The sequence below is a fragment of the Schistocerca serialis genome, chromosome 7, assembly GCF_023864345.2.
Source record: "Schistocerca serialis cubense isolate TAMUIC-IGC-003099 chromosome 7, iqSchSeri2.2, whole genome shotgun sequence".
Classification (NCBI taxonomy): domain Eukaryota; kingdom Metazoa; phylum Arthropoda; class Insecta; order Orthoptera; family Acrididae; genus Schistocerca; species Schistocerca serialis.
Genome location: NC_064644.1, coordinates 605952740 through 605980222, shown reverse-complemented (window position 1 = coordinate 605980222; position 27483 = coordinate 605952740). Strand labels below are relative to the sequence as shown.

Genomic DNA, 27483 nt, shown 5'->3' with positions numbered 1-27483 from the left:
CTTCGGCACACTGGCACGACTGCTTCGCGTGTTTACAATGCAGTTTTGTTAACACCTGCACGGCAACACGCCTCTTCGTAGCTCTATAGATGGCTGTGGCTCCTACAGCCGCTTGTGCCTCGCAGCTTGCGTCGCTGCTACGGTCAGGCATTCTCTTAAGTTGACACGACTTACGACTGTAGGAGTGTCTGAGTAGTAAAGAATAAATCTATCAAGGCTTCATGCATAGAGCGAGATTTTTCACACATCTCGGGGTCTACGTGTCATGCACAGATATAATTTTGTAGGTACATTCAGCGACATATGTGGGTACTGCCTGCAAAATGTGTTTCGAATAGTTGTAGAAAGGAAGTTACAAACTTAAACGTCATGTACAATGCGGCAGTTTTTCACGTATGTCAATGTTCACGTCGCCGTATCCCCTGAACCATGTTCAGTACCAAGAAACACTGTTGTAGGTGCATTTAGCGGCATATGTGGTACTGCTGTCGAAATTTATTCCGAATAAAAAAAATGGTTCAAATGGCTCTCAGCACTATGGGAGTTAACATCTAAGGTCATCAGTCCCGTAGAACTTAAAACTACTTAAACCTAACTAACCTAAGGACATCACACATATTCATGCCCGAGGCAGATTTCGAACCTGCGACCGTAGCAGTCGAGCGGTTCCGGACTGAAGCGCCTAGAACCGCTCGGCCACCCCGTCCGGCTATTCCGAATACAATCAGTGATAAATTTAAACGTCCAGCATGATGCGGCACCTTTCCACGTATCTCATTGTTTATGGGGTCATATCTCCTCAGCCTGACAGTAAGAGATGTATACCAAGTTCGTTAATATCGGTCCAGTGGCTTTTCGAAGGCATTAAGCACAGTTTGTTTCTCACTGCATTTTAACGATCCTCTGCGTCCATGTTTCGCTAAACAATACGAACTAACTCTGCACATATTCACAGTGCATACGAACGACGAGAACACAGGAGCACAACTGGTGGGACACACAAAGCGTTGTCCTGTGAGATGAGAAGCAAGAACCAGACACTTAGCGCTGTGATTGGTACAAGCTGTGAAGATTTTCAATGCCTTTGCATGCCACACTGTGTCACTCACGCTGGAATTAAAACAAAATAACTTGCGCTTAGTAGGGCCTAATTGTAATGGCGTCACATGTGATGTGCCTTCTCTACGGCGCCCGATGATCATCCGTTGAGCACGATGAGCGGGCTTTTGTTTGCATTCGGTTTAAAGTTACGATGAACAACGTGTAGAGAATCTGGCACCAGGCCATCAGCAACTTGAGGAAATACTGTATAAACCGTGAACTTACCAGTGTATAAACCGTGAACTTAACAAAAACAGTCGTCCAGGAACTCGGCTGTGCTAAATCCCACATATCTGATTATTCTATATTTTGGGTACTCAGACTCCCAATTTTTCCTTGTTCTTTGCAACAAGATGCTACATGACTTGCTAGCTTTTTTAAAGTACGAGGGCAGTTCAATAAAGAATGATCATAATTTTTTTGACAACATACCTTTACTCACCCTCATAATTTTGATGGTCCTTTACAAAGCAGTATCGCATGAATGCGATGCACTTGTCCCAGCGTTTCTGCCAGTCTTCGAATACATGCTGGAAGCCATTTTTTGAGAGGTCCTTCAAACTCGCCTCCGCAACCTTCACCACAGCTTCTGACGGTTGACAACGCCTCCCACGAACGCGTTTCCTCATGTCAGGGAATAGAAAAAAGTCACATCCGGACTATAGGAAGGGTGAGGGATGCACTTCGCGTTGATTTTTGCAACATATTCCGCAACAACATCGGCAATATGCGGCCGCGCACAATCATGGTGCAGCATCCAGCCTGCTTCACGGAAATGTGGTCTTTCGCGCCTGATATGGAATTGCAATATTTTCAGGACATCCCTGTAGCATTGTCCAGTTACTGATGCGTGTGCAGGTACAACATGCTGATAAAGCATTCCATGAATTTCAAAGAATGAGATGACCATAACTTTCCCAGCAGAAGCAACCACTTTTTCCTTTTTTGGGGGGTTGGTGATGAAGGAGATTTCCACACTGAGCTCTGCTGTTTGCTCTCAGGATCAAAAGCGAAGTTTTATCAGCAGTGATTACATTTGAAAGAAACTCCGGATCTTCCTCTAACATCAACTTTAACTGCATGCAGACCTGCACGCGAATGTCCTTTTGTTCAGGAATCAACAGTCTTGGAACCCATCGCGTACAAACACGTGTCATGTGTAATTTTTTCTGTTACCAACGTGTGGGCGGCACCCAATGAAATGTTCAGTATTTCAGAAAGTGATCTTTCGTCGATCCTCTCTCACAATGACAGCACCAGTGTTGATTGATGTAAGAGCAGTAACTGGAGCACCGGGTCCACCTTCTTTTGAAATTGATTGTCTCTCCTCTTTAAACATTTTAAACCACCTTCGAGCTGTGTGGTAGGGAAGAACACTCTCTCCATAGGCTCCTGTAACATTGTATAGGCCTCAGCTGAAGATTTGTTGAGACGAAAGTAGAAATTCAAAGCCGCATATTGTTCCTCGCGTGTTACCTCCATTGCATTGGTAGGCGATACTGAACATTGTAACCTTGTCCCAACAATGAAACTATTATACCGTGGCGGATTTAAAAATTTTGCGCTCATAGGCACACCATATTATGTGCGCCCCCCGCCACCACCACCAGAAAAACATGTTTTAAGTAATAACTATTACCCGATCACTTCCCAATTGCTGTGCGAGCGCTGCGAGCTGTTTGCGTACTCTGCTGTTCGTTGTTCTAACGGACGCGTCAGCGGTCTAGTCGCGCTCAATCAAAATGTAATATGGTTCCTAAACTGTACTTGCTGTACGGCAGCGGATAAAATAAACATAAAACTGCATCGTGTTAACACATTCTTCTGTTGAAAGACAACAGAAACGAACACAAGGAAAATAACTTTTCTTTTATGGCCTAAAAATTCAGCAGAGCGTGTAGGGGACAACGTATTTTTGTTACACATTCACTTTTAATATGTTCTTTTACACGAAACCGTTTGAAAATGAAAATAAATAAGTTGTATTACGATCCAAAAATTGAAGCGAACGTGTCATACATTAGAAATTAATAAGTACTTTTACAGAGATGCGTTCAAAATTAAAATTACACTGTCGTTTTACGACCTAATAACTTGAATGTGTAACAGATTAAAAAAAAACACATTCGATACTGATACGTGAATATAGGAAAGCGTAAGAAATGGAAATGTAACAGAGATTTCGGTATACAGACTAAATACAAACCAACAAACACAGAACTGGAGTGCTATCACATAATTTTACAGACTAGTGTGGAAAAATCAAATTTGTTTTATAATCTAATAGTTAACGTGTAAAGCATTAGGGTCTCTGTAGCTAGATGCTGCGTATTAAGTGTGCACATTACCTTTAATCCATGTAAGGGCTGAACTTTTTTGTACTGAAACTACTGCTCTCACCATAACTCTCTCTGACGGTATCAGCAAAGATTTACGTATTTATCGACAGAACTGAACTACATTACTTATTAACACTTTTTCATCTGAGCGTTCTCTCCGACAACGTATATTTCCACAATAACTACACATTTCAGCAGACGCCAAGAATACGCATCAGTTGTAATATACTACAGTATCAGTATGACTTGACTGTACAGCTCCGAGCGGCCCGAGTCATTCGGGTATTTTTTAGTATTGTCGGGTACCTTCGGTCACGTCTGCACGTAAACGAGGTTTAGTTCAGCGTTCTGCCATCGGCAATTGTAAAATAAACAGGTAATTCGTAGTCTGTAAATCTAATGAATGTGGTCTCACTTATAATAAAAATTACATTATAATCTTAAATTTTTAAAACTAGTATGAATAAATAAACAAATTCACCAGTCAGCAAAGTTTGCGTCTGATTTGACGGCAGAAAACTCGTTGATGATATCTTCATACGAGCCGTGTTTTTTAAGTAAGTACCGTTTTGAAATTAAAAAAAAGACGTGCTAAGATATCTCAATAATTTTATTTTTACATGAAAGCCTGTACCTTAATCTAATTTTCTACATAATTTCCGTCAATATTGAGGCACTTGTCATAACGTTGTACCAGTTTTTGATTACCCTCCTCATAGAAGTCTGCCGCCTGACTTGTTAACCACTACATCACCACTGTTTTGATTTCGTCATCGTCTTGAAGACGCTGACCGCCCATGTGTTGCTTCAAGTGCAGGAACAGATGGTAGTCACTGGGCGCAAGATCGGTGCTGTACGGAGGATGATTTAGAGTTTCGAAAAGATATGGTGAGATCTTTGGTGTTTTTCGCCACATGCGGACGGGCATTGTCCTGCAGTAAAACGATGCCCTTGCTCAGCTTCCATGGACTGTTGCTGTGATTCTGGTGTGACGTAGGCCACCCATGTTTCATCACCCGTAACAATTTGGCTTAAGAAATCATCAGCGTTGTTGTAGTACCGCTCAAGGAAAGTCAATGCACTGTCTAAACGTTTGGTTTTGTGCACATCAGTCAACATTTTCGGTACGGTACCCAAAGTGCGCACAATTTTCGGTAATTCAAGTGCTCGGTCACAATGCCATACAAAACACTACGAGAAACATTAGAAAAGTCATCCCGCAAGGAGGTAAACGTAAAGCATCTGTTTTCTATCACCTTATTGTTTACTTCCTGCGCCAAACTTTCATTAACGACCGAAAGACGCCCACTCCGTTGTTCATCATGCACATTTGTGCGGCCGTCTTTAAATACTCTCACCCACTTTCTTACCATTCCATCACTCATAATCTTTTCTCCGTAAACTGCACAGATCTCACGACAAATATCGATCGCTTTTAGGCCTTTAGCACTAAGAAATCTTATAACAGCCCGTACTTCACAGTCGACGGGACTCACGATTATCGAAGGCAACACTCAGTACTCAACGTAAACAAGGAAGAATCAGACTGTAATGGTGTCAGTGCGTAGATTAAGGTACAGTAAGGTAGAGTTATTGAGATATCTTGGCACGTCTTTTTTCAATTTCAAGACGGTACTTACTTAAAAAAAAACACGTCTCGTAGTTCAGACGGTTTCAGTTAGGAGGTCGGCTTCGATGTGAAGAATGGACAAGGCGTTCAATCTCTCCTCAGACAACGTAGAAGTAGGTACGATTTCAGTCTTTTAAGAGCGGGAAACGAGCGTTCTGCGCAACAATTTGTAAGCGCCATACGTAGAAATATTCTAAGGGCAATGTCAACATTCGGAAACCTCTCTTTTCGTAAAAATTTACTCCTTTCGACTGGTAGATCAGTAATTTCAGAAGATTTCAGATGTTCCGCCAAATGTACACATTCACTAGGGAAGGAAGGCTCTAATTCTGTGTCGTATGACGCTTGGAGTTTTGCTGCACGTTCAGCAATATCGTCAGGTGAACTGTTCTTACGGTTGCTGAAAACTGTGAAGGAGTCCAATAGTGTTCTATAGCTTTCCTTCCTCCTCACTAATTCGGCGTACAAGTTGTCGAGTTCTGGGAGAAATGTTTCGACTCCAAATTTTTCCCTTCCAGTCAGAAAAACTTCTTCTGAGTCCGCTTCTTCGTCATCACGAAGTTTGCGTTTTCGTGGTCTTTTATCAATATCTATATCAATCACAAACTCCATGGCTATATTTTCATAGTAGTCGAACATGCCACGAATAGATGCAATAAATCCTACAAGTGATTCATACAATTCACGCACTATTTTAGTATCAATATTTACACTTTGCAATTTCAGATTTACGCTATCAAATCTCTGGAGTATGTCCTTCCATCCATGAATACTATTTCTAGACTGCTGAGTTGTTTCAATAAAGCTGAAGCCTCATCTCGCACAAGTGGTTTTTCTAATGTATTATTGGCAATATGTGATGTCGCCCAGCCAGTTTTCACGCTTCTTCTCTTGCTAACCAAGGCGCCGCTCCTACACCCTGCCTAGTGGGCCTACATGTAAATCCACCACTGCTACTACGGCGTGTTTGTTGCACATTAGGCTAACCGAACATCATAAGGTTAAATTTTAGCGCGAAAAAATTATGACCATAAAAAATTATGATCATTCTTTATTGAACAGCCCTCGTACAAAATAGCAGACTTTTAGGTGCGGAATCAAGAAACTAACCCAGCGTTGGGTTAAGTACGTAGGAGTGATTAATATGTATTCTGTTTATCTCAAATGAAAAGCCGGCCGGAGTGGCCGTGCGGTTCTAGGCGCTACAGTCTGGAGCCGAGCGACCACTACGGTCGCAGGTTCGAATCCTGCCTCGGGCATGGATTTGTGTGATGTCCTTAGGTTAGTTAGGTTTAATTAGTTCTAAGTTCTAGGCGACTGATGACCTCAGAAGTTAAGTCACATAGTGCTCAGAGCCATTTGAACCATTTTCAAATGAAAAGGTTTATCACAGTTGAAAGCGATATTAACTTTTCCGTGCCATTCAGTAAGATCCAATCGTGCTGATAACTTCCATGCTCCTGATTTAGGAGACACAGTAATTTAATGCGTGGATTGGCCGATCTAATTACGGAAAAGCATAAACGAGATTTAACAAAAGAGAGAAAAACTCAGGCTGTGAGAACTGTCATGTTTAGAGGTGGTCAGATTTTAGCTGACTAATCTCAACGGTGCCCACCTTCATTCCCCTGCAGTGAGCCGGTCGTGCTACGCGTCACAAGGAACCCCGAGAAAGGCCCGGCGAAGCCCTTGCGGTGCACCTGCCGGAGTTCTTGTACGAAGATAACACTGAAGTAGTATGTAGCTTACGCCGTCTCACATTTAATTACTATACAGCGGAAATCAGTACCAAGTACCAAGTAATACGAAAATGACGTACGTGGAGCATAGAGAAACGAATATCCTTACCCCTAGTACATACCCTTCAGTTCACAAAACAAGAACTGAACCGAAAGATAGCAACATACTTTAAGACGTTACAGACCCAAGAGAATGAAAATGCGTATATAAATAGTCAGCATGTGATCACTAAAGACTTCGCTGCCATTTCTTCACGAACGTAATCGTTAAACAATCGAGCAATTGTGAGGCCATCTCGTGTCTGCGGTATTAGCTGCCACAAGCTGTACTTAAAGCTAAGTTCAGAATACGGTCCTAAGTGTAAAATAGCGGGAAATTAAAAACTCGTGTTTCCCCATTCCTGTGATGTCACAGACCGTTTGAGCTAAGTTTGAAAAGGAGTAGTCGAGTTATCCTAAGTTTAATTAAATTCTCCCATCCCTCTGACGTCACAGCTTGCGTGACTGACATCCTAAATTCTGGGACGTGTCCTAAGTTCTAAGTTCACTTGTGCTGTGGTCACATTTAATATTTAAACAATTTCCCCCATCCCTCTGATGTACAACTTGAATGTTCAAACAATTCCCCCATCGCACTTGTGCTGTTCAAACATTTACCACATATGAAACTTCCTGGCAGATTAAAACTGTGGGCTGGACCGAGACTCGAACCCGGGACCTTGCCTTTCGCGGGCATGTGCTCTACCGCCTGAGCTAACCAAGGACGACTCACGTCCCGTCCTCACAGCTTAAATTCTGCCAGTAGGAAGGTAGGAGACGAGGTACTGGCAGAATTAAAGCTGTGAGGGCGGGGCGTGAGTCGTGCTTGGGTAGCTCAGTCGGTAGAGCACTTGCCCGCGAAAGGCAAAGGTCCCGAGTTCGGGTCTCGGTCCGGCACACAGTTTTAATCTGGCAGGAAGTTTCATATCAGCGCACACTCCGCTGTAGAGTGAAAATTTCATTCTGTTTACGACATTAGAATCCAAACAGCTGACGTTCCCTTAGTTTAAAAGACGGGCTGTTTAAAAGAATAATCTCTTGTCTTAAGTTGAAAATGGCAAGAAATGAAAAAATCCACATGCACTAAGTTTAACATAGTGTGAAGCCCACTGGTTGTCAGAATTAGAGCAGTTGTCCTAAGTTTAAAACTGTGTAGCTCATTGGTGCAACGTGTGTGGCTGTCAGACAGGTGCTGCTGTTGTGTGGTGTTAGTGGTGGGCAGGAAATCGCGTATCTGTTAGAAATCACAGTGACTGAGAAGTCACAGATATCACAGTAGCAACTTTACAGAATCTAACTGCGATTTCAGTCACAGTTAGCAGTCGCAAGTAGTATTTCACATTCAAAGACGTGAGCCATCTATTGGTCGAATTTAGCACTGCTTTCTGCGATTTCCGTGACAAGTCGCAACTAAGAGTCGCAAGTAGCAACTAAAAAGCGCAGTTAACGTACTTTTCCTAGTGTCATCTGTTGACCGACGTACGTACTTCGTTATGAGAGCCTTGTGCCTCACGAGATCGATGTGCTGTGTGTACATATGAAGGGCTTATTTCAATAGTGGTACAAGTCCATTTTTGTTCATTTTGAGATACAGAGTCGTAAAGTTAAATGAGCGCTGAAAATCTGCAGTTGAGATACCAGAAATATTCAAGCATATGGCTTCTTGCTAGAGATGAACCTTTATTTATGTTTGTTTGGATCACTAATTTCAGAAGCATTATAGATAGAAAAGTGGAGGTAATGGACTTGTACCACTATTGAAATAAGCCCTTCATATTATATGACAACATGCACATTCAGCATCAGTTATGGTTGGTCAAATACTGCTGTGACTCTGAATGTATTATATAAATAAGAAGCAACATTGCCTTTTTCTCCTGAAAAATATCAAGTAACATAACAAATGTGTTTGATTCTGCTTCCAATATGACAGTTTTGGTTAATACTCCACATGCCTACAGGACTTTGCAATGTTAACACAGCAGAACTCAGACATCTGTATAAGTGTAGAGAAATGAAAACAGTCATATGAATGCCTCACTTTTGTTCCGACACAGTTCAAGACTCGGGAGAAAAGTTTTACACCTGGTGTTCTACATGGCAACTTCACACACAAGAACTTTTTGCCGACACTACTACCACCTACATAAGTAAGCTTTTCCTGTGTTACTTTCAAGTAATGCACTTAAGCTATTCCTGATTTAAGTGGAAGATCTGTACGTCCCACTTCCATATCAACAGCCTCAAAATGCATATTGTAGACTTCGGGATATGTTACAGGTCAGTGTCACACCAAGATTGCGGAGAAGGGGGGGGGGGGGGGGAGGGGGCGGCATGCCACTCTCCAACAAGTGTTTACCAATAAGTAAGTGGTGGAAAATTATGGGTATAGGACGGCTTAAGCATGTGGAAAATGAGATTTTTATTATTCACTCACTGTATTTGACATTTATTATTCCTTTAAAATCGCACAACAACTTCAATAAAACACAGTTTAATCATTCACACACTTATTTCACTTTTAAACTGCAAATCCTCTAAGAGCTGTCTTGAATCTTCACGAGTCTCTCTCAACAGCCTTGATGTGGATAGATACGTACAGCAACCAGTAATCAGAGTCAGAACTGTGTCTGCAAAAACACAAGGATTATTAAACAATTTTTGCTGTCATTAATTACTAGCAATATAATTGACAGAGTGGATTGCTAATATTTGCTATAATGAATATCACATTTGCAAGAACGATCTCACTGAAGTAATTAAGTCCATCGAAACGCTTAGAAACTAACCTCTCGTCTGACGAAAACGGTCTAAAGACGCAGTGGCAATTTCTTCAGATCTGTTGACAATGATATTTTGAGTTATCACTTTACTGAGTGACTGAAATGTAGTTCAGGTACCTGTGAACATAACAATATGTTAGAATTCATTTTCTAAATACGAACTATTACGGTACTGTACGGCTACTTACATATTAATTACACTATTAATATTTTCACAGTTGTTTCTTTAATACAAAATTAAAGCCAATGGAAGAAAAAACGTGAAACATACTTGCCAATGACAGGTTTGTTGAGACGCAATTTTCTGTGTTGACAGATGTAACTTTTTCATACGGTGGTAAGTCGCAGGAATCACAGAAATCGCTGAAGTAGCAGAAGTCACAGAAATCGCAGAAGTAGCAGAAATCGCGGAAGTAGCAGAAATCGCAGAAATAGCAGTGGCGGAGGGATACACGACCTATGTTCCTTAACTGCGACTCTCAACTGCGACAAATCACAGTTAAGAATAACAGATACTGAAAAGTAGCATTCACAGAAATCACTGATATCGGAAAATCGCAGTTTAGCCCATCACTAGTGTGGTGTGTGTGTGTGCGTGCGCGCGCTCGTAGCAGGCTAGGAGTGAAGGAGGTGCACTTGCCTTCTATTCGTTTAAACAGTGCCACTGGCAGAACACGTGACGGCCTCCTGCGCTTCCCGCCGCTGCCACCGGCACCGCCACTGCCGCTCCCAGCTGCACAGAGCTTCGCGTCCAGATACATCGGCGGAGGCAGGCGACGAGCGTCAGCACTTCATGTGCCGGTGTCGGACGACTGCACACGTTTTACACTTGCTGGAGTCCAGTGCTGGATACACCGGCAGCTGGAACTCGGCGTGTCGCCGTGTGGTGCCCGCGTGCCAGGCACGCCGTTTTCTCCGCCTGGAGCGGCCAGCGCCACGTCTCGCGGCTCGACACGCAGACAGATGCGAGTCGCCTGTTGTGCGCCACGGCTAGTGCGCCCCACCACAGTCGTTGCACTCTGTGAGGCTGCGTAGTCCAGCACACGACACTGCTCTTACATTATAACTAGACTTTATGGCCTCTTAGTCGTCTGGACTTATGACGATATTAACATTCCATCGTGAGAAATCTTATTTCCAGCACCTGAAATACATTCACCTGGTAAAGTTTTTCGGTGTAGAGATCCGCATACACAATAACTGCAAACTTTTCGGGTACGAAACTCCAGTATAGTGACCACAGAGGGACTGCAAGGGTCACATTCTACTCGATATATGACAGTATTATTCCTTAACTAGGACCGATTTCTCTGGTTGTAGGTAGGCTTATGATTCGATCGATATTTGTCAATATTCGTATCGAAGCAGAGTTGGACAGCGGAAGTGAAGATCCGCTTAATAGTGCACTTTTTACATGCAGTATAACGTCGGTTCTGCTTGTCTGATGTCGATAGGTTTCTGGCGGTATATGGTGTCAAATGTTTATAAAATTAACCTCCAATTATGTATCAGCAATTTTGGTATTTTTCCATCATTCTGACAGAATGATCATCACCGAAAGTATCAACCTAGGTAGCGGTATCTGCTGCCTTGTGGGGTGTGGGGAGGCATATGGGTGTACAGTGTGAACTGTCTTTGATTACGGAAAGTACGTTCGTATTCTGTTTTCTGGAAGGTTGTAATACGCGAGAGTGAGACGTATTCCAAAATTCCACAGCCAACTGATGTTAGAGACATAACCCTTTAGTTGTATCAGCTAAATGACAATTTTTGAAAATGGGAATGACAGCTTTTTTTTTTTCAAGGTGTTGTGCTACCTTTTTTGTACACGATACTGTGTCACGTTCTGTGTTACATGCAATTGGACAGGCTCTCGATAGGTTGAAAGGAACTGAAACGTGCAATTTCTGAACCAGCAGACCATCTTCGCCTTTGTGGACCACTTGTCAAAAGCCTGAGTGAGCACCCTTTGTGGTGCAGACGTATAGGAAGAGAATCAGAGGTTCTGGTGCGTACCGACAGGGAAGTGAAGCTACGGTGACTTCAGTGACGTGGCCAGCTGCGCCAGGATCCGTGCCGTCAACATCCCATCCCGATCCAGTTGGTCCCACAGATTTTCGACTGGGTTTAAATCCAGTGAATTTGGCGTCCAGGGGAATATGGTACGCTCATCCTCGTGTTTTTCGTACCAAGCACTTACACTGCGAGCTGTATAACATGTTGCATTGTTCTGGTGGTAGATGCCACTGTGCCAAGGATAAACCAACTGCACGCAGGTGTTGACATGGTCCCTAAGAATAGATCCATACTTGTGTTGATCCACTGTGCCCTCCAGACTAACGAGATCTCCCAGGGAATGCCACAAAAACATTTCCCATACCATAACGCTCCCTCCTCCGGCTAGAATCCTCCTGACGATTGATGCAGGGTTATACATGTGTAGGCCATATGTCTGATGGAGCATAAAGCCTGATTCGTCTGCAAGGGCCACCCGTCACCACTTAGTCGATGTCCAGTTGCGTGCAAGTTCCAGCATTTGTCGCTGATGAACTGTAATCGGCACGTACGTATGGACCAGGTGCCAACTGTCGAGTCAATTTTCGCTGAATGGTCGTCGAGGAGACACTGTCGGTAGCTCCTCGGTTCATCTGGCCGGTCACTGGCATCTCTGATGAAATTGTCAATTTCAGCTGGTTGTCATTAACATCAGGCGCGTTTAGTGTAGTCTCAGTAGGTCATTCAGTTCAAAACTAGTCACCAAAGTATATTTGACGCAGCTGTGTCAGATTTATAATAAACTAATCGTGAAATAAAAGAGTTGCTGGCCCTACATCAAAAAATGTCGAAATAGCAAGTTGCACGTCTGTTCGCCTGTACAGTCTCCGCAGTTGTCATCCACCCTCATCGTCGATGGCCCTCGGTAGACCACAGCTGCCCCAGCGCCAGTTTTGGGTAGTGCCGCTTTACAGTGCACAGTATACTTTAACCACAATGTTCGGTAAACAGTTTACAATATTAGCCACTTCAGAAATGCTTGCAAACTTGGCCCAAGAGCCAATGATCGTGCCGTTTTGGACGTCACATAAGTCGCTTTGTTTCCACATTACTGTCACGACTGCACTGTCTTCCACATCCCGCCGTCACACTTTATATACCGCCCACTGCCAATGGTGCCACCTGGTTTCTGCACGCTGGCGTCGAACATAAACGGTGGCCATATTAATGTGACTGGACCTTGTACATTTGGATGAAAAGTCTTCTATTGAATCCAATGTGCGCACACAAGATGGGTATTCCAAACTTACTACACAGATGTGGCAATGATTTAATGCCACCCAACAGACCTTAGGTACACATTTTAAAGTGAAATTAGCAAAGCAGTAATGCATTGGTCTGCTGGAGAAACGTTTATAAGCGCTGTATAGGCACCAAACATTTTCTTCAGAACATAGATGGAGCTACTCGACAGGGAACACGTAACTCCATCTCAGAATGTCTACACTATATAGGTTGAGGATGCTATGGGTACAATAATTTGTCATCGATATAAAGTTTTCTTAATGCTCAAAATAGAGTAATGGGGGGTGGATGGTCGCCAAATGATAAGTCGCTTGTGCGGACTCACGTTCTCAAGCCAGCCCCGAGTGAGCAACAGTTGGAAGTGGTTGAAGGATTGTTAAACAGAGAGTAAGTGACAAGGTACCGGACCTCCACGTGTACGTCGAAGGTGCGCCTACCCTGTAGAGCACGATGGGCGGTGATCTGTGGCAGGTCTTTTGACACACAGTACAATACTGGTGCAGGTACAATTTTTTCAGCACATATTGTTGAGCGTGGGGCTCCATAGCAGACGTCCTCTGTGGGATGCGACAACACGTCATTTACAACTGCAGTGGGCTCAGAATCGCGTAAATTAGACCTCGGATGAATGGAAACGAGTCATCTGTTTGGATGAGTCACATTTTTTGCTACAACAGTTCAGTGGTCGTGTCTGGATAGACTGTAATGCAGATGAATGACTGCTCGAAAAATCACACGCCACAGATGCTGACTGATGGGGGCAGCATTTTGCTACGGAGTACATTTAATTGGGGTTTCCGTGGGACCTGTGGTAATAATTGAAGGCACCACTACAGGTACGGACTATGTGAACATCATTCTGGATCAACTGCATCCCTTCCTGTCAGCCATATCATCTTCCAGCGGGATCACTGTCCATCTCATTATGCCACAGTGTTTTGAGGAGCACGATAGCGAACTAAGTTTGGTGTCTCGGCCCCCACATTTGCCTGATCTGAGCCCACCAGTGGAACACATTTGGGACACGAGTGAGCACCAGCTACTCACCCACTCACTGCCAGCCCATAATTTATGGGACTTGTGAAATTTTTACGTAGACATTTGGTCTCGGAAACTACCGCGGCTTTGTAGAATCTGTGCCACACAGAACTGCTTCGATATTGTGTTCCAAAGGTGAACCGACACGCTAATAAACGGGTGGTGATAATGTTTAAGCTCATTAGTGTGTTGGCAGACAACGTGTGTGGATGATGAAGCGCAGTGTGGCTGTTGCAGGGCTGGACTGCGTGACGGGGGACAACTTCTTCGACGTGCTGGACAACGGCGCTCTGCTGTGCAGGTTAGCCAGACTCATCCACGAACGTGCCCAGGCACTCGCAGATCGAGGAGACATCAGCTCCACGGTAAGCGACGCGTCACACTTTCTACCCTCTAATATACATTCGCATTCTACCGTCATCGTTTATGGCTTTACACTAGCTCACAATCAGCTTACTAACTTCTTAGTTTGAAAGGAGACCACTCACCGGAATGCAGAAATATCGGTTTGTCTGTGGCGTGTAAAAATGAAGGAAAACTTGCTAGCTTTTGGAGTTATCCTTTGAAGAATTAGAGTACGTAAACACACACACACACACACACACACACACACACACACACACACACACACACACATTCCCGCCCGCTTCTGTCCCCACACCCTCCACCCAACAGTCCCCCCTCCTCCATCCTGACACACCTCTCAATTCGTGTTGCCTTTAGCGAGTGCCCCTTGCCACCAGCAACAACTACACCTGCCACCCCCTACCCAGCAAACTGCCCTCCATCCGACCTGTTAGCCACGCACCCCCAGCCCCTCTCCCTGCCTCCTGCCTTCTTCTCCCTCTTCCTTCCCCCTCCCCCACTGGACACTACCCCCAGCACAATCAGCTTACCTGCCACAAAATATCATTGGTACTGTCGATGTGTCAGTGTAGCTGGCATTGTGTAAAGGTGTAAGTGTGTGTGTTTCTAGCTTGTCAAAGGATAACTTTGAAAGAAGCCATCAAGTTTTCCTCCTTTTTTGTGTGCCTATCGACAAATCGATGCTTCTGCTTTTCAGTACATGGTCTCCTTTGATTCTAAAGTATTTACATTCTACAAGAACTTCCCCACAACATCTACTAAGTACTTAACATCAAATGACCTTCTAGACCCGTATTTCCTAAACTGTGTTCCTGGGATTCTACTGTCCCGTGGGACGTGAATAAGTGTTTAGAAATTTTGCCGATAATCGTTGAATGAATGTAAATTTCATTATCGACTGCTGTTGGCGTCACAAAACATCGTGTTAGAAATTTCCAATAAAACTATGCATTTCTTCCAGTTTTTATTTGGTATCAAAATACCTTATACGTGTTTCAGCCATTAACACGGTTCCTTCCTCTTATCAATGATGGTCGACAGATGTTGGAAATCATTCAATGTTGGAACAATCTAACAGTGTGGTTGCGCACTGCCTGACTGCACGTTAAATTGCTGTTCAAAATGTCATCCCTCATCTACTCATTGAGTAATGGAGTTACAACAGCCTTCACAGAACTCATTTCATAATCATTATGACGAACAAGCACCACATTTGAAGAAGAATGTCTCTGAAATGCTTCTTTATGAAACCCAGGTGATTTGTACAATGCAGTTGTGTTTTCTGTACGGAATTAAGGTGCGAAAAGTCGTTTCACCGCACCTCCGTCCCTCTCAACAATTGCGATCGCTTTGGCTCTCTTTCCTCTGCAGCAGTATTGCTGATACTTTTTTCATAAATCTGATTGAAATACATCAGTAAGGATGTCTAAATTCCGGAGGTGTAATAATGTGTAACTCACAAGTAGCTACAAGTTGTTTTATCACTCGCTTCCCACGCCCGGGTTCCCGGGTTCGATTCCCGGCGGGGTCTGGGATTTTCTCTGCCTCGTGATGGCTCGGTGTTGTGTGATGTCCTTAGGTTAGTTAGGTTTAAGTAGTTCTAAGTTCTAGGGGACTGATGACCATAGATGTTAAGTCCCATAGTGCTCAGAGGCATTTGAACCATTTGTTTTATCAATTAAAATTAATCAAATCCCAGTATTCGCTCTGGCATGTTGTTTCAACGTCCCGCTTGTGATCAGTACATGTGAAAAGACTGGGCTGATAAACTCATCTGAACTACAATAAATTAACATTGGGATGGCAGTAGAAATTTTGCTTCTATGATGCTTTTTTTTTTAAAGCAAGGTCTGTTTTGTTGTAGACACCAGTAGTTTGTGCGCATACCACAATGAGCGGGTGCGCCGTGTACCGGCATGCCTCGGGAACAACTGTGCTCACTTTCAGCTCTGTAGCCAACCTGTACGATTCTGTTCTGTGCTTTCAAAATGTTTAAGACTATCAACACACCTGCCGCATGTGAGATTCACTCAGTGATATAGTTTTTGTCAGCAAGGAACCTGTCTGCTGCAGATATTCATTGATAGATTTGTGAAGTGTACAGTGATACAGTTATGAGTGAAAGCAAAGTGCGTAAGTGGGTACGAGAATTCAAAGATGGCTGTGACAACGTCCACGATGAGGGCTGCTCTGGTCGTCCTTCTTTGATTTGCAGACAATTTGGTGGCTTCAGTTGAAGCGAGGATTCGTGAGAACAGGCGCTTCACAATAACAGGTCTCTCAAATGAATTTCCTGACATACCGAGATCAGTGCTTTACAACATTGGTTCTGAACACCTAAAGTTTAGGGACTGTGCTCCCGCTGTGCCCTGAAACTCCTAACAGAGGACCACAAAAGCCAAAGATTTGAGTGTGTGATGAAGTTCTCGACTCATTATCATGAAGAAGGTGATGGCTTCTCGAGTCAGATCGTAACTGCAGACGAAGCGTGGGTTTTGCACATCGTGCCCGATTCGAAGCAACAGAGCACGGGATGGAGACACACACACTCGCCTGTAAAGGTGAAGGCCAAACTGACTCTGTCCCAGTGCAAAATCGTGGCGTCAGAGTTTTGGGATTGGCATGGTGTTTTGTTGGTCAACTTCATGCAAGGAGGAACCACTATCAATGCAGAAGCATACTGCCAAACCCTAAGAAAACTACGCAGAGTGATTCGAACCAAAAGATGCGGCATGATGACAAAGGGAATTGTCCTTCTCCATGACAATGCAAGACCTCACACTGCAGTTCAGACTCGTGATTTATTGGACAGTTTTGGCTGGGAATTTTTAGACCACCCACCCTACGGCCCTGATCTTGCACCGAGTGATTACCAACTGTTCCTCCACCTCAAATAACACCTCAGTGGCAACCGTTACAATGATAACGATGACACAAAAGTGGCAGTGAACTCTTGATTATCGGAGCAGATGGCATGTTTTTATGAAGATGGTATTTTAAAATTGGTTTAGAGGTACAATACATGTTTGAACAAACTTGGGAACTATGTCGAAAAATATGGTGAAGTATGTACTTTCTGCAAATAAATTTACTTTTTTTTAAATAACGTTTCATTGTGTTCTTATGTTCAAATGGACCTTACTTAAAAAACGCACCTCATATATTTTATTACACTTTTACACACGAAGCAAGATGGACTGCAGACAAGTGTATTCACTACATACATTTCTGCTTTTATTTACGGGTGCCATTAGGAGACACTTTCTATTCTTTGAATATGTATTTTACAACAATGGCATGAGATGGTATTGTGTATGGGAGACTTTGCTTTGCTCAGTATTATTGGCAAACTCTACAATTAAAATGTGACACTCAATATTATTCTACAGAATAATGTAAATTAATTGTTGGAAGGTCTCCCAACACAGAGAAACAAAACAGAACATCATCCATTCCCCAGTATTAATCAATTTTCATTTGCTCGTAACTGTACTGTAGAAGTTGGCAGAATATGTCGGAACCAAATTTGGTGACTTGAATCATGCTCACTTGCACTCGGACTTTGTACACTATTCAGTGCTTTATAATGGATTTCTGAGTTTTTGAATTTTGTAATTGTGACTAATATCCAAAAACTCATGAATTCGCAAACAAAACTGAATTATTGCTAAGGAAACAAGAAAAAAATAAAGCATCAAATACTTTACCAAAATTCCGTGTGCAACCTACTTAACACACAATTGTTTGGAAAATGACTTTTTAAATGATACATTTATATATAATACACAGTCAATTAATGTGACCACTGCCTATGTTCGACCACCCACAGTCAGCAGTAAACTTTTCACGTGCCACCTTGGTTAAGGTATACCATGCATGGTAAAATGGCTCCATCCAAAACTAGCACCAAGGCAACTGTGGTGCACCACAGGACATGGATGACAGGAATGAACAACACCCAGCTGCAGAGATGTGTATGGGCAAATAGATGTGCTACAGTTGAGTAACTGATCACCCAGATAAAACAATGTTCTACAACAGTGTCTCTTCAACAACTGTTGCTGCGTATGTGCCTTCACCATTGGTGCCTGGTTCGTGCACCCATGCCGATTGTTGTTCATTAGAGAGCAAAGGGTGTAATTTGCACACTGGTACTGCATTTGCATGTCCACTAAGTGGTTACAGCTGGCCTTTTCAGATGAATCACATTTTATGCTCCATCTGACAAGTGGCCATTGGTGTGTATGGTGTGAAGCATCTAAATGCAAACACCCAGGCTGGAAGAGGAGGTGGTGATAGGAGAAATGTTTTTGTGGCATTCCTGGGGTGATCTTGCCATTCTGGAAGGCAAAGTGGATCAACATAAGAATGCATCTATCCTAGGGGACCGTGTCGACCTCCACGTGCAGTTTGTTTTTCCTCAGAACTATAGCATATAGCACAATGTCAATGCAATGTCTTGCACAGCTTGCATTGTATGTACACAGGTTGAAGAGCACCAGGATGAATTTACTGTAGTCCCCTGCCCATCAAACTCCCCAGATTTAATCCCAGTCAAGAATCTGTGGGACCAGCTGGACCGGGCTGTTCACACAGTGGAACCTCAACTGAGAAACCTAGCACAGCTGGCCGCAGTACTGGTATCAGCTTGGCTCCACATCCCTGATGGTGCCTTCCAGAACCTCACTGACACTCTTCCTGCACGTTTTCCAGCAGTACATGTTGCGAAAGGTGTTCGTCCGGGCTTTCAATAGGTGCACCCGTTAAGGTGACCGGATGGTGTATTTCATAATTATCTACTGCTGAGCTTCCGATGGTGGAAGTATCCGAATCAAATCTTCGAGAAGAATCGAGTCAGCGAGGAATGAAAAAGGGAAACAGTTGATCCGCATTTTAATTCTTCACATATAAAATTGGATTTACTGTTGAAATGACAACACACGTAACAAAGCATGATAAATTTTGTATTCTACAGTTGGGTTTTTACATTGGTTTGATCATGCAAGTGATCAGGCTTAAGTCCAGAGAAAGCTATCAGTGGCACGCATTGTTCTGAATTTGACCCTAACATGTCTTGGTTCACTTGGCATCCACTGTCAAATATTTCTGACAGCTGCCAAACTCAGTAATCTACCAGATGTGGCACCATCTGACTAAGTCATGTTGTATATGTCAGTTGAGAAATAAATCATGTAATGGATGTGTTTCAGTCTTTATGTGTCTGTGGTGGACATTCACGAAATTTGTTATTTCCATTTGTAATTTATACCACAGCTGGTGAAGCAGGCACACACCTTAATGGTTACCACTAAAAGAAAAACTTAGCAACATTTCCTCTAAAATGTGTTCACCACGCAGAGGCTATGTTCTTCCTCTGCTTCCTGTGCTCCCTCAAGGCCAAACCTCAATTCAGCATCGATAAATCAAAGCCCTATGTACTTTTGTAAATATATTATTTAAAGCTTAAGGAAGGCATTCCAACAGAATTGTTTTAATTTTTACAGAATTTGTATATTGCTCAAAAGTATCCTCGGATTCACGGCTAAAGAGAGGAATGAAATGAAATGATCACACGGCACTGATGGTCGAGAGACCCTACGTGGAGTAGTCCAGCCGGGGATTTGCAAGTCTTTTCACGTGATGCCACTTAGGTGACTTGCATGTCGACAATGATGAAATGACGATAAGGACAACAAAACACACAGTTGTGAGCAGAGAAAATCCCCAACCTGGCCAGGAAAGAAACCTCAGCCTGCTGCATGGCAGACACATTGACTGCTCAGCTAAGGAGGGAACTTTGAGGGCACTTCCACCACTCAAAGTTGTGGTACTTCAACTGATAAGTCTACTACTGAAGAAGAAAATGATACAAAAACTGGGCTTTCTTCAAAAGATAATATTAAAGAATGTGTGTCCCATACAAACAAACCTAAATGAAGAATTATGAAAGGTGCATAAATTTTAATTCACATGTCAGATGCTTCTGTTGCAGTGTGTTTTATGTCAGACAAAACTTGCAAACGGTTCTTTGACCCCAGCTAAACTTTGTAGGAAGCTAGGAACAATACATGCTGATCACAAAGAAAAAGATATTCTCTTTTCACTTTTTGAAAAAGAGAGCACGACTCAATAGAAAAGCCAAATATCAGATAATTACTTCTGCAAAAACTGAAAATGAAAATATAATCAAAGTATCTTAGTGTGTATCTTACTGTACTGTGCCTAATGGTGACACTCATTCAGTTGGGAAAAAAAATTCATTAAGTTGTGTAAAAGACATAAGACAATGCAGTACAGTTATCTAATAATACTGTTTCAGTCTAATAAAACTGTTTCGTGACGAATCGAAGATCTTTCCCCTGCCATAGAGAAAGAGTTAATTTTTAGATTTGGGATTTTCAGTGAGTATACACTGCAAATGGCAGATGCCACAGGACTAGCTGTACCAGTAATATTTGTTTGTTAAATATTTGATAAATGTATTGAAGACAAGTTACTCATGAGTGCATATTTATGTGAAAAAACAGCAGAAGAAGTTTTATGCAATTGTATTAATGATTACCTTATAAATCATGAGGTGGGTTGGGAGAAGTGTATTGATATTTGCGCAGATGGTGCTATAGGCATGGTAGCCGAAACAAAGAGAACTATACCGTGTATACTGCAGGTAGCTACAAAGGCCGCCAGTAGTCATTGTATTCTGCATAGGCAAGCTCTAGAAACAAAAAGAAAGCCTATAGGTTTAAACTATAGTTATGCATGAAGCAGTCAAGATGATGAACTATGTAAAATTTCGACCGCTGCAGGACAAAGTGTTTAAAATTTTGTGTGACAAAATGGGTGGTAAACATGATGCACTTTTACTACTTACAGAAGTAGGATGGCTATCCAGAGAAAAAGTGCTATTGAGGCTTTAGTAACTTCATAATGAATAGTGGGCCCTTCTTTAATGCACAAAATAATTCAGTACAAAAATCTATTGAATTTTTAAGAAGTCCTTTATGGTTGTTGCATATTTGGCTGACATTTTTACAAAGTGCAATGGGATTCACTTGTCATTGCAAGGAAAGTGTGATACAGTTTTTAATACAAGAGACAAAATTGTATATTATGAGAGAAAATTGCAATTTTCGATTTCATCCTTTCAAGGAAACAATTTTAATTGCTTTCTCACTTTACAAGAATGTCTGACTGAAAACTGTTTTAAAATAAATGAAGTTTCTAAACTATTTATAGAGCACTTACATGACTTGGGAAAAACTCTTCTGTGATATTTTCCAAAGATTAGTGAGACTAATTCTCATTTCAAAATCCGTTTTGTAAAATAACTAAGCTGACAGGCTTAAGTGTAAGGGATTACAAAAAATGAAATGACTTAATAAGTGACTCTTATTTAAAGCAAAAGAACAAAGGTCAGGCTTTATGTAATTTCTGGGCACATTTATCAGAAGACTATTTGAGTTTATCAAAATGAGCTATTATTGTTTTACTTCCATTTACCACAACATATATATGTGGTGCAGGATTTTCTAAATATGCTGCAATGAAGATGAAGTTCAGAACAGGCTTGATGCCACACCATATATTAGAATTCAGCTCTGTACTATTGCTTATGATATCAAGAAGATTTGTAATTTAAGGATCCAAAGTCACAGATGCCATTGAAAACTTCATTCCACTTCTTTGTAATGAGTTAAGGAAGCAAATAAAATAATTACTAAATATATTTCAAATAAATAATTAATTTTTCTTAGTTTTTTAAAAAGTTATGATTTCTGTATTATTAGTTGATTTGAAATTGAAATAATCATCGAATAAATCAAGTTTTCTCATTTTTAAAGCTGTATTAGTTTTATTAACTTTCTAAATAAATAAGATGCTCCATCGCACTATCAGTATTCACAAAATGTTCCACCAGAAGAAACGTTTGGGAAACCCTGTTCTGTACAAAAACCAGTCTTATAATTTGACATTTGATGGGAAGTATTCAGAAAGTTTGAAAAAATAAAGTTACATAATTGTTATTTGTGTTAGGTGCATATCAGAAGTCCTGATACGCACTGGAATCCCCATTACATAGTACCACAGCATGCTGTGAGAGGAGCCAATGCAAAATGGCACAGCCCATGTATAAACTGGAGTATTGTGCGGTAAATCATTCTCTGCAGTTGAAGGGGAACAACACTGCAAACAATCCGTGCTGAGTTGATAGTGTACGAAAACAATACACCAACATAGACACAGTAGTTAGGTGTTGCAGATATTTCATGTGCTTTCAGACAAGTCTGAATGACAAAGAATGAATTGGCAGTCTTTCACTGTTAAGAAATGAGAATCACAAGAGAAGGGGAAGCCTTGGTACTCGAAGACTGAGCTAAGTGGGGCAAAAGAGGAAAAAGTGAAAATCTGTCATGGAGCAGTTTTCAACATGTTACACCACATTTTGAACATGACAAATGTCACCACCTTTGGGTTCCGCAACTGCTCACACTTGTTCCAAAAGACTGCCGAACCGAGGCAGCTGTGTCAGACCTATCCAGGTGACTTCTTTAGCCACCTAATTACTGTTAATGAGTGTTGGGTGTAGCACTATGACCCCAAGGCAAAGGAGCAAAGTGAGCAATGGAAAATTTGGACCACCGAAAAATCCAAAGATGCAACTGTCATTGCGCAAGGTGACGCTGAGTTATTTCTATGACTGTCATGATGTGGTGTTAACAGATTCAGCTCATGAGGGGAAACTGGGTGTAGCACTATGACCCCAAGGCAAAGGAGCAAAGTGAGCAATGGAAAATTTGGACCACTGAAAAATCCAAAGATGCAACTGTCATTGGGCAACGTGACGCTGAGTTATTGCTATGACTGTCATGATGTGGTGTTAACAGATTCAGCTCATGAGGGGAAACTGTCATAATAGTGCACAGCCAAAATCTCCTAACAACTTTAAGGGGAGCTATCAATACAAAGCTGTTTGAAAGTATGGTTTTACACCATGACAGTGTCTCAGCTCAGTCTGCAAAAGACAGTCCAAAATACTACTTCCTTAAGCGATCAAATTTTTGCCTCATCCCACTCACCAAATTCTCATGACATGGCATACAGTTACTTTGCCCTCTCTATTGGGTGAAGAAATCGTTGTGTGACAGGAATTTCCAGAATGGCAAGATGATTTTTTTCTGGTCAATATGCAGACTCCTACAGTCAAGGTCTCTGCCAAGCCAGCCACCATTGGTAAAAAGTTGTCATGTTGAAGGGTGACTTTTTCAAGAAGTTTAACAACATCACCAAGACTATCACAGGCTGATTTTTCTAGAGGTCAATTTTTTAGGTGAAAATTAAATATTTCACAGTACCTCTCATACTTTTGAAATTAACAATCCAAAATCTTTCCTCATTTGTGGGTTCAGTGGTGTTTGCCATGACTAGCATTCCCCCAACATTGTGTAATGATCAGAGCAAAAAGGTCAGAATGGGGAGATGTATATCAGGGGTCCCTCAAGGATCAGTACTTAGTCCTTCATCTTTGTCATTACATGTTAATGCTGTGTCAACTGTTCTCTCTTATTGCAAGTATCACCTATGAGCTGATGATCTCCAGTTATACCTAAATTCAAGTGTTCACAGCCATCCAGCATGTAAACAGTGAGTTACTTGCCTTATCATAATGGACAAAGATGATGTGTTTGAAACTTAAACCATCTAAACACATACAGTTCTGACAGTCACAAAAAACGTATACCCTCTCAGTTCAGAGGCTTTTTTTGGTCCCTAATTCTGTATGGTTCAGTAATATCTATTTGTTTCTCTGCTAAGAATTTGGGGATATCATGTAGAATAGATTGAACACACAACTTGAGTTGTTAAGATAATGTCAGCATTTCTCTTTGTGTTGCAGAAATATAAAAACGAACTCCCTCTTGAGCTAAAAATAAAGAAAATAATTCCAATAATAAATGAACAGCACCAGTTTGCTTTTGTTCTACATTTCATTCTGATGCTGTTCATTTATTACAATGTTGTTCTACCAAGAACCGACGGAAGGTTCTGTTAGCAAAATAATTCCAGTTTTTGATTATGGTAATGTTATTCTTCAAGGATTTTTATAAGAGAGTTCACATTGGGTGAGACGAAATGAATGCTTTGGGGTGCATTACTTTTGTGATGTTTGGTTTTTCAACCGCACAACTCCTGTCTTTGAAGAACTACCACTGCTATGTGAAGAGATCATCATAGCCTCTACTTGCACTGCCATTTGCTCAGTCATTGTATTCCCTCTTATTTATTGTCAGTTCTAGTACCATAACATTAACAGCATTGCAGAGATACCAGTTCTCAATAAAGGAAAAGCCTTTCTACACTGCAGCATGACACAGCCACCATTTCAGAATAATTTTCCACCTCAGGAACATGGTTTTGGAGTGGTTTTCATCCCAACCTCAGAGAAATTGTCCTTTCCAACTTTACAAGACAGTTAATGTCCCATGATCTGTAACATAGCTAGCTTGTCCATTTTACTGTCTGAAACTCTCACAAGTCAACCAATAGCTGCCCCCTCACCTATCCTTTACTGCAGAGACCTCTACTGAAACAGTCTGCTCTTCCTTAACAGTAATAATAACAGTAACTGCCACTGTTTTTTCAATCTTCTCTGTCATTATCTCTCCTGTTCCTGATCATATTAAACATGATCACAAATGCAAAACTAAATAATTTCACTGTTATTCTTAATATCTGCTATTATTATTGCTATCTTTAATTAGTATTTAGGTGCTAAACACCACAGTGTCATTATGACCCAAACAAATCTTGAAGTCTACTATTATTACTGTAATACAAATTTTAATCATTACTTGAGCACTGAAGACCATAATGCCATTCTGCTTATGAAAAATAAATCTGTGAAATTATTGGAATTAAAATCAAATTTTTAGTGTATCAAAAGCAAAATCAACTGAAAAAACTAATAAACTGCAACAGAATTGCTGACCAGTACTTAATTGAGGATGTGAAATGTTTATTATTGCTGACAGACAAATATAAAAGAAAAAGTGATGATGCAATTCTACCTTTCACAACTACTAGTTTCCTCCTTGGGGAGGAGAGAGGGCTAGGTTGGAGGAGGTTAGAAAGAAAGACCAAGTCACTCACACCCCAATATAAGTAACCTGTAGTGGAAGTTGAGGGTAGCCAAAGTGACTTAGCTATGGGAAAGACAGATGCCATACTCAGGTTTTGTTGGAAACTTCCTAAAGAAGTTTAATTTACACACGAAACAAGTCACTTGCAAGACCCCATATCACCTATTCTTGAGTATTGTGTCATTCTGAGACCCTTACCAGTTTGTATGAATGGAAATGATAGAAAATATTTTAAAAAGAGCTGCATTAGTCATCACATATATGTTTAGTCAACCTGAGAGTATGACCGAGATGCTCAACAAAATGCAGTGAGGGATGTTACAAGGATGAGAATGTGCATCACAGAGAGACTTACTAGCAAAATACTAAGAACACCAAATTAAAAAAAAAAAAAAGGTTCAAATGTGTGTGAATTCCTAAGGGACCAAACTGCTGAGGTCATCAGTCCCTAGACTTACACACTACTTGAACTAACTTAATCTAACTTATGCTAAGAACAACACACACACACACACACACACACACACACACACACACACACACACACACACCCATGCCCAAGGGAGGACTCGAACCTCCAGTGCGAGGGGCCACACAATCTGTGACATGGCACCTCAAACTGTGTGGCCACTCTGTGCAGCAACCCAAATTCCAAAACAAGTCAAGAAGATATAATACTGTATGACATACACCTCACATAATGACAAAGATGCTAGAATTAGGTGAAAGTCAGGCTCATTCAGAGAAGTACCAACAATCTCTCTTCCATACACTACCTACAGACGGAACAGGGGAAAATGGTAGCCTACTGGTTTACCATGTATGCTCCACACAGTGCAGCAAATTCTGCCAACACACTGACTGTTGCATCGTAAAGGGACCTCTAATGTACCTTCATTTTTAATGAATTTCTGTCTGATTCTTCTTCATTGCTGACTTCTCTACTTATCTGGTATTCTGATTAGAGTATGCCCAGAAATGTGATGATGGTTGTAGCTTTTCCTTTCTTAAAAAAGAAATAATGATATTTCACATCTCCATACCTGTCAGCTCTAATACTCACACTCAAAATTACAATAGCCCGGAGATCCATTAAACATCAAGAAATGAAGCTGAATGTTCCAAAGATAGCAAAAAATTGAAAAGCAAACAATGGAAAATCCAGATTGTAATATCAACAATGCTATGAAAAGGGTAGATTGCTACTTGCTGTAAAGGTAACATGTGGAGTTGCAGACAGGCACAATGAAAAAGACTGATATATAAGCTTTTGGGCAAAGTGTTCTTCAGAAGAGAAAAATACACACGCATTCACACAAGCAAGCACACCTCACACTCATATGACTGCTCTCTTTGACCAGAATTTTGAGATGTATGTAAATGAGTGAATGAGTGAGTGAGAAGTGCTTGCTTGTGTGAATGTCTGTGCATTTTTTTATTTTATGAAGAAGTTTTTGACCAAAACTTATATGTAACAGTCTTTTCATTGGACTTGTCTGTAGCACAACATGTCATATTTATGGTGAGTAGCATCCTATTCCTTTCATAACATTGTTAAAAAAGTGAAAATCAATATTCCCACAATATTGTCTATTAGTTAGAAAGCAGTTTTCATAATAATGAGTGAAGGAATTGGAAGTTTTTAATAATGAAAACATTTATTGCCAAAATAGTTGGATTTCGCATTAAAAAATGGTGATCTTTTGGTTCTGGAGGTGCTGCCATTGCAACTTAAAAGTTCCTGGCTTTCCCTGCTCATACCATGCGTGACTGTGAACACTGACCAGTCCGACTTAACTGTGAAGGATGTAAATTTCAGTCCAAGGGAATGCTGAAATTTAACTTTCTGCATCTTGCGCTTTTTACAAGGCCGTGCCTCCGAATTCTTTATTCTGTTCTCAATATTGGTTGAGGTATTACATGTCATATAATATCTCATATACAATAATCTCATACATATTACTCAGTCAACTTTCCCATTTTGCTGTTGTAGGTTGCAACCCTCTGCCA

General features: G+C 41.4%; 1 protein-coding gene and 1 long non-coding RNA gene across 2 annotated transcripts in view; one reads left to right on the top strand and one right to left on the bottom strand.

Annotated features, from left to right (window-relative positions):
• The window catches only part of LOC126413290 (uncharacterized), a 280583-nt gene that overhangs the window by 175533 nt on the left and 77567 nt on the right, over positions 1-27483 (top strand). Inside the window, exon 3 of the mRNA XM_050083191.1 lies at positions 14207-14334. Within this exon, the coding sequence (XP_049939148.1) occupies positions 14207-14334 (128 nt within the window). The remainder of the gene's footprint in view (positions 1-14206; positions 14335-27483) is intronic.
• On the bottom strand, positions 9282-9920 carry LOC126412046 (uncharacterized). Its single transcript, XR_007575219.1, has 3 exons — positions 9903-9920; positions 9638-9748; positions 9282-9478 (listed from the first exon to the last, which is right to left on the bottom strand). It is a non-coding gene; the product is annotated as an uncharacterized LOC126412046 (long non-coding RNA).